This window comes from Nothobranchius furzeri, chromosome 4 (assembly GCF_043380555.1).
Source record: "Nothobranchius furzeri strain GRZ-AD chromosome 4, NfurGRZ-RIMD1, whole genome shotgun sequence".
Taxonomy (NCBI): domain Eukaryota; kingdom Metazoa; phylum Chordata; class Actinopteri; order Cyprinodontiformes; family Nothobranchiidae; genus Nothobranchius; species Nothobranchius furzeri.
Window position 1 is genome coordinate 50,724,935 of NC_091744.1, and position 7,845 is coordinate 50,732,779.

At 43.7% G+C, this 7,845-nt stretch overlaps 1 protein-coding gene across 1 annotated transcript; it reads right to left on the reverse strand.

Moving 5' to 3' along the window:
* Positions 1 to 1,543: 1,543 nt before the first annotated feature.
* Positions 1,544 to 7,546, reverse strand: LOC139069788 (uncharacterized; the record flags this gene model as incomplete). The annotated part of the gene is made up of 7 exons (XM_070550739.1): positions 7,485 to 7,546; positions 7,051 to 7,122; positions 4,395 to 4,461; positions 3,551 to 3,605; positions 2,385 to 2,531; positions 1,711 to 2,189; positions 1,544 to 1,627 (listed from the first exon to the last, which is right to left on the reverse strand). Coding segments are annotated over exons 1-7 (966 nt in total), but the record flags the coding sequence as incomplete, so codon positions are not given.
* Between the last annotated feature and the right edge of the window lie 299 nt (positions 7,547 to 7,845).

A 7,845-nucleotide genomic window follows, 5' to 3' on the forward strand; every position in this document is an offset into this window, starting at 1 on the left:
TCACTGCAGTGTAGATGACAGTGGTGAAAGGATCTCTAGCTTATTAGTTGTGTTTGCAGCTGAACTGACCCACACTGACCAGTATCTGCACTGACTTGCATATAGTAGCTGCTTCTCTAATTCTTGCCTCCCTATACCATTATCATTTATTTGTGTTTATTTCTTAATTATAATTTTTGCTTATCATTAATTTTTCTTGCACCAAGTACTGCAGCAATTTCGTAATGTTGTTGTTCTCGCACATATGGCAATATAACCTTCTGATTCTGATTCTAACAAAAATTAAACAAGAAAGCATTCTTTTATTCTTTGTTGCAGCTAAAACCATGCTCCAGGGGCTGTTTAAAGGTGTTTGCATTCACAAACTAAATGCACCAACAGAAGCGTAGCTATACACTGACAGTAAAAACACGTATACGCATCGGTATTTGTTTTTCATGCGTGTATTCTTTTTGACAGGGTAAGAAAGAGCATTTGAAATAACCAGTTTGCTTCAAATCTGCACAAGGAGGGCCGATGCTTCAAGAATTACAGCCATGTGACTTTTCTTCTGTTTCTACCTTGTTTTGAGTGAAGGAGGCCAAACGTCTGGCCCTTTATGGTACATCTCTGTGTACATTTCCTAATCAATCCTTTTTGCTGTATGTATCTTTATTAACAATGTGGTCATAGAAATAGAGGGCTGTCCATAACTCAAGCTGGACCACAGCAACATAATTATGTTTGCTCTAGTATTGTAATTATCCAGGGACTTACAAGGTCGTATTTCAAACCTTTCCACATCAGCTATTTATAATAGGTTTACCTGTTAGCTTCTCCTGTGTTTCACCCCAGACCTTCAGAAAACATCCAGTCAGATATGAATGAAATACTCCTTTGGTCTCCCTTTGAGATGGGTATAACCTTTCTTACACATTTTGAAGCCTCTATTTATCAAAGGAACATGCTGTGTGCCAGTTTTTTCAGCTCTAAAAACTCTGCCTTTAGACAACATTCAGAAAAAAGACATTTCTTCATGCAGAAAAGGGGCTGTGATGATAGCCTGTAAGGTTTTATGAGAGAGCACTTCATTTAGCTCTGGTAAAACAGATTTTATATTTATGTTTATGTTTATGTATTTAGCAGATGCTTTTGTCCAAAGCGACTTACAAGAGATAATCGGCATGTTGCCCTTGAGGCTAAAAATAACAATAACAACAACAACAACAACCAATTTCCAGTCAGTCGTAGGTGGCTATGAGGCAGCATGATGAATCATGGAGAGGAGGGAACAAGGAGTGGACGGTAGAGAGGGGGGACAGGTGCAGGGAGGGTGCTAGTTCAGAAGATGCTCTCTGAAGAGCAGGGTCTTCAGGAGTTTCTTGAAAGTCGAAAAGGAAGCCCTTGTTCTTGTAGTGCTTGGTAGGTCATTTCACATTTGTGGAACAATGCATGAGAAGAGTCTGGATTGTTCTGAGCATGGTGTAGGCACTGCTAGCCAACGATCCTGTGATGACCGGAGCGGCCGGGCCGAGACGTAAGCCTTTGCAAGAGGATTCAGGTAGATGGGAGCCGTACCATCCAGGACATTGTATGCTAGTGTTAGCCATTTGAATTTGATGCATGCAGCTAGCGGTAGCCAGTGGAGCTCAATGAACAGAGGTAGATGGGAGCCGTACCATCCAGGACATTGTATGCTAGTGTTAGCAATTTGAATTTGATGCATGCAGCTAGCGGTAGCCAGTGGAGCTCAATGAACAGAGGGGTGATGTGTGCTCTTTTTGGCTGATTGAAGACCAGACGCGCTGCTGCGTTCTGGACCATTTGAAGAGGTCTCACAGTACAGGCTGGAAGACCAGTTAGAAGGGCATTGCAGTAATCGAGGAGGGAGATGACAGTAGATTGCACCAGGAGCTGGGTGGCATGTTGTGTTAGGTATGGTCTGATCTTTCGTATGTTATACAGCGCAAAGCGGCATGAACGAGCAACAGAGGCAGAATGATCTTTAAAGGTCAGGTGTTCATCAATCACAACACCCAGATTTCGAACTGCCTTTGAAGGAGCCAGAGATGGGAAGTCATTTTGGATTGAGATATTGTGCTGTATGGATGGTTTTGTTGGGATGGCAAGTAGTTCAGTTTTAGAGACGTTGAGTTGGAGATGGTGGGATTTCATCCATTTTGATATGTCAGAGAGACAGTTTGATATTCATGCAGAGACAGTGTGGTCGTCCGGTGGAAATGACAGATAGAGCTGGGTGTCGTCTGCATAGCAGTGGTAGGAGACGCCATGTGATCGAATGATCTCACCCAGTGAGGTGGTGTATATGGCAAAGAGAAGAGGTCCTAGTACAGAGCCCTGGGGAACTCCTGTGGCAAGATGGTGCACGGTAGAGGATTGTCCAAGCCAAGATGCACTGAATGATCGTCCTGTGAGGTACAGTTCAAACCAGGTGTGTGCTTTCTCTGTGATGCCCATGCTAGAGAGTGTGGACAAAAGGAAGCCATGGTTGACAGTGTCAAATGCAGCTGATAAGTCAAGGAGGAGAAGCACTGAGGATTTGGCAGTCGCTCTAGCTTATTTTAAGGATTCCGTCACTGCTAACAGAGCAATTTCAGTGGAGTGGCCCTTTTTGAACCCAGATTGGTAAGGGTTTAGCAGACAGTTTTGTGAGAGGTATTCTGTGATCTGCTTGAAAGCCACCCTTTCAATGATTTTGGACAGAAAAGGGAGGAGAGAGATAGGTCGGTAGTTCTCCACATGATTTGGAGGAAGAGATGTTTTTTTTATAGCAGCGGTTTAACCTGAGCATGCTTGAGAGAGATGGGAAATGTACCGGATGTTAGTGAAGCGTTGATCACATGTGTGACTGCTGCGGCTATCGTAGGAGCAATAGCTTGGAGCAGCTTTGTCGGAATGGGGTCCAGTGGGCATGTAGTAGGGCGGCTGCACGTGAGAAGCTTGGACACACAGTTATCAGTGAGAGGGGAAAAGGAGGAAAATGAAGCAGTAGGGCTTGAGATGGTTGGGCTAGAAGGAGTTTGTGGTAGCGAATGTTCAGGAGTGGCCAGTTGAGTAAACTGTTTATAGCCACCACTTTGTCAGTGAAGAATGAGGCAAAGGTGTCAGCTGATAGATTGTTGGTTGGAGGTGGAGACGGAGGGTTGAGCAGAGTTTTGAATGTTGAAAATAGTTTCTGAGAGTCAGTAGAGCTGAGAATTTTGTCAGTGTAGAAAGCTTTCTTTGCATCAGTGATGCTGGCAGAGAATGAGGACAGTAAATCATGAAATTTCAATAGATCACCAGGATCTTTTGTTTTGCGCCATTTCCGTTCCGCAGCTCTAAGATTGGTGCGTAGAGACCGGAGGGTATCTTTTAGCCAAGGGTGCGACTGAGAGGATCTAGCAGGTCTAGTGGCTAAAGGGCACAAGTTATTAAGACAAGAGCAGAGTGACTCGGTGGCTTCATTCACTTCATAAGCAGAGAATGTGCTGGGAGATGGAAGAGTGGAGGCAACAAGAGAGGATAAGTGGTTGGGTGCCAGATTGCGGAGGTTGCGGTGGAATGAGACCATTGGGGGTGGGTGGGGGTGGGGGGGGGCAGTGGACATCCCTTGTTGAGTCATGCTGAAACGCATGAAGTAATGATCAGAAAGACGTAGCGGTGTGACAGAGGTTGTGTCTATGACAGTTTCTGGTGAAAATGAGGTCAAGTGCTTTTCCAGCTTTGTGAGTTGGAGGACTTTGTACTAGTTTTAGATCAAATGATGACATTAGTGACAGGAAGCCTGATGAGCTGGGATTGTCCAGGTGAATATTCATGTCTCCAAGGACCAATGTAGGACAGTCGTGCTCAGGAATGGAGGAGAGCAGGGTGTCGAGTTCATCAAGAAAGTCTACGAGTTGACCTGGTTGTCGATATATGACAACTAAAAAGAATTTTTTTGGTACAGTTACCTGGATGGCATGGTATTCAAAGGAGTTGTATTTAGTGATGGGTAGCAACTGACTGTATATCCATTTGTTGGAAAGTAACATGCCCGTTCCACCACCTCAGCCAGATGCACGAGAAGTGTGGGAGAAAGTGTGGTTAATTGAGAGAGCAGATGGGGTAGCATTGTCACATGGTTTGATCCAGGTCTCAGTGAGAGCCAGTGCATCAAGTGACAGGTGGTTTGCATATGCGGTAATGAAGTCTGCTTTGTTTACAGCTGATTGGCAGTTCCACAGTCCCATAGACAGGTGGATGTGTTCAGGGGGAGTTGGTTTTAGCGAGCGGAGGTTTTGAAGGTTGCGAAAGCGGTTTGCTGTGTGTGACCTTCCTCTGAAACCAGTGATCACAGGTATAGGATAATGGCACATTTTGCAAGGTGTCGATGGAGCAGCATCTGGGTCAAGTTTGTTTGCTCTGTGTACCTGCTCTGTGGACACATGCAGGTAGGCACGTATGTCTTTACCCCGGAGTGTCTTCACACCAGAGGGGCTGAGACACAAGGGCTGATGCTTCAGTTATGCCACCAAACTTATGCTGTGCTACTAGTTGGAAACAACTGCAATGATTGAGACCTAGACCACCTGATGTGTGTTTTCAGGGAGGGGAGAAACAGCTTGTTCACAGCCCCTAATTGCACTTATTGTTTTCAGTTGGCCCAAACCGGAGCGACTAGACAACAGGATTACCCACAGATGAGTTTCCTTCTCTTTCACAATGGAAGATAGTCCAAAGCAAAAGTTTAAGAAGACAAAAGCAAGCACTAACAGACACTCAAGGCCCTTCGGTGCAGATTCAAGTCTGTTTGAAAGTGCTTGCAGTTGCTTTTTAAGCTTTGCTTCAGGTGAGAGGACAGCCCACCTAGATCACCTGATGAGTGTTTTCAGGGAGGGGAGAAACAGCTCGTTCACAGCCCCTGATTGCACTTATTGTTTTCAGCTTTTTTCAGCTTTATTCAGATTTATTATGTTTCGTATGATACTTACTTAAAAATGTTCATTTCCAACAGCTTAATGCAGCATTCTTGTAGAAAACATTGAGCTGGACCTCAGGATTCTTAGAGATTTGAGTCTTTTTGTTGTTTAAAGGCAGATTTCAGTCATCTCCTTACACTCACACAACTTCACACCAAACACCAGAGTGTTGTTAAAAGGTATTCTGCGGAAATGGACAAATGAGGCAGAAATAAATCATTTCAGTAGCTCATCCAAAGTTGGATTTTTCGCTGTAAACACAAGATGCTCCAAAGAAAGAAAGAAAGAAAAGAAGGCAGACAACAGCACACATGCAGAAGGTGTTTCATTTGAATTGTGCTTCTTGGATGTTCAACCACTTTTTTTGAAGCAGAACTATCCCACTAGACAGATCGCTACTGGCTGAAGAAAATGCTCTGCTGCTGAAGGACCTTTAAAACTATTGTCCACCTGTTAGTTTTCTGTTTTCATCACAGTTTCTGATTTGCTGCTTTCTTTACAGCTTTGGGAAAAAATATTGTCCCAATCCTAGCTCCATACAACACCTGCAGTTGGACAGAAAAGAGCGTGCTTCTGGGTGCAGGCTGTCATACAATGTAGACACGATTTGCAACAAAACTGCGACAATTTCATACATATCTTTGGTGTGTTCTTGCTGTGTCGTATTTCTAATTCCATGCTGTAGTTCTTTTTTAAAACACAGATCAGCGTCAGCCTGAGGAAGTTTGCAGCCGCAAACGAAACGTAGCGGGAAAACAGGTAACAAAACTGTTCTGTGTTTAAAAAAGAACTACAGCATGGAATTTCATACATAGCCATGAGATTTTGGCTGAGAAAGCTTCACTCTCTTTGGGACTTTGTAGACTTAGCAGTAAATATTCATTCACATTTAAATGGGCCACAGAAAGTTTACCTTTATGTGGTTGAATTGTATTTTGAATTTTTTATCTGATTATATTTTGGAGTACCCACCTCCGTTTCAAAACCATCGCTCAAAACCCACCTCATTAAAACGTTTCCTTTTTTAAATTCTGAAACTTAAAAAAAAACTAATATATTTTATTATTGTTTAATCACCTTTTTAGTTATTGTACTTTAGTTTTCTGAAAGGTGCCCATAAAGCAGGGGTCATCAACCTGGTGCCCCCAGGAACTGTATAAGGTGCCCACGGGCCGTTTCTCCATTACAAGTCTAAAATAAATCTGCTACCATCTTTGGTACGTTCTTTGTGTTTGGCTTCTAATTCCGTTTTTGGTTCTTTTTTAAAACACAGATAAGGTTTTTCTTTACCTTGCTAACAGTTTCATTTGCGGCTGCAAACATCCTTAGAGCTGACACTGATGGTGGCGTCACTTCCTTCTCCGTTTATCCGCGGGCAGCAGAGGACGTTGTCGCCCTCTGCTGCCCGCTCTCCCCTCTCCGATGATGCAGTCCCATGCGCGGTCCAATGTGTAAACCCCGTCTCTTTTCATGGTCCCACATCCACGTCTCCTTATCACTATAGCTTCCTTTATTCATCTTTGGTATTTCTGTTGTTCAGTGTTTTTGATCCTTGTGTTGTCCCAGTCCATTATATGCTCTTCTCTTAAGCAGTGATCTGTTACGGCTGACTTCTTTATTGTGCTTTCTGCTTCTTCTTTTGCTGCTCTTGTGTGTCTTCAACTTGTTTCTTTCTCACACTCCTTTCTATGTTCTATTGTTCGCGTGTTGAGTTGGCATCCGGTTTCTCCTATGTATGTTTTATTGCAGAGTTTGCATGGGACTTCGTAAACAAAATTTCTAATCCGCTTTGCCTTACGCCAGGGGTGCCCAATCCTGGTCCTGGAGGGCCGGTATCCAGCAGGTTTTCCTGCTCCATTACACTTGATTAACTGGTTGAATCACCTGTGCAGACTCTCATCAGGCCCTGCAGAAGCCTGTTAATTACCTGCTGATTGAAATCAGGTGTGTTGAAGCAGAATTAAAACTAAAACATAATGGATACCGGCCCTCGAGGACCAGGATTGGGCACCCCTGCCTTACGTCCTTAGCCTGCCTGCCAGACTCGTCCTCTGTTTAATTCACACATGGTGAGTTTCTACACCCCATGAGGCAAAAAATATCTAACTGGTCAGACATTCGACTCAGCGTCTCGTGAGGCGGAAAACTCAGTGAAAATTGAGTGCACACGGCGAGGTATCTGCTGAGCAAACGGTCATTCAAGGCGTTTGCTCAGCAGATTGCTCTCATTTGCGGCAGCCTTAAGGCAGTGTGGAAGAAACAGCAGGGCTGGGGCGGGCAGGGCGGAGCAGAGCCGATGCCAATGTGTAAGTGGCATAAGTCAGGCCCACCTACTTGTGGTCCACAAGTCCTCTATTGCCAAAAAATAAATAAAAAGGAATGGGAGTCAATAGGTGCCAAGAGAATGCTTATTTTCGACAGGCAGCAAAAGTATTTTAGGTTTTGTGTGAAAAGACGTATGGACTATAACTGCGTGTTTCACCAAATTTATATAATGAAACTAGACAAAGAGAACAAGGCTGTAAGTTTAATGAGGTTCACATCTCTTCCAGGTTGACAGAAGGAGCATTAAACATGGAGAACACCACCATAAATCTGGCCATAGTGATTAGAAGCTATGGTGGGGGAGAAGAGATTCTGTGGTGATGTCATACTATATGCGACGCCTGATTTGGAGGCATTTAAATGATAACATTTTACAAGTTAATACATCTCAAAGTACATGATGGACTAACTAATAACTCATAATTATTTATCATTTAAATTGAAGAACGACATATGTGTAATTCAGGGTGTAAGGCTAAACGGACCAGAAAATAACTTTTATAGCTTTGTTTATTTTTGCTGGGATCAGGAGTTTACCAGAAGGGGGGGGCTTAGGCTCCCTATACCATCCCTACAG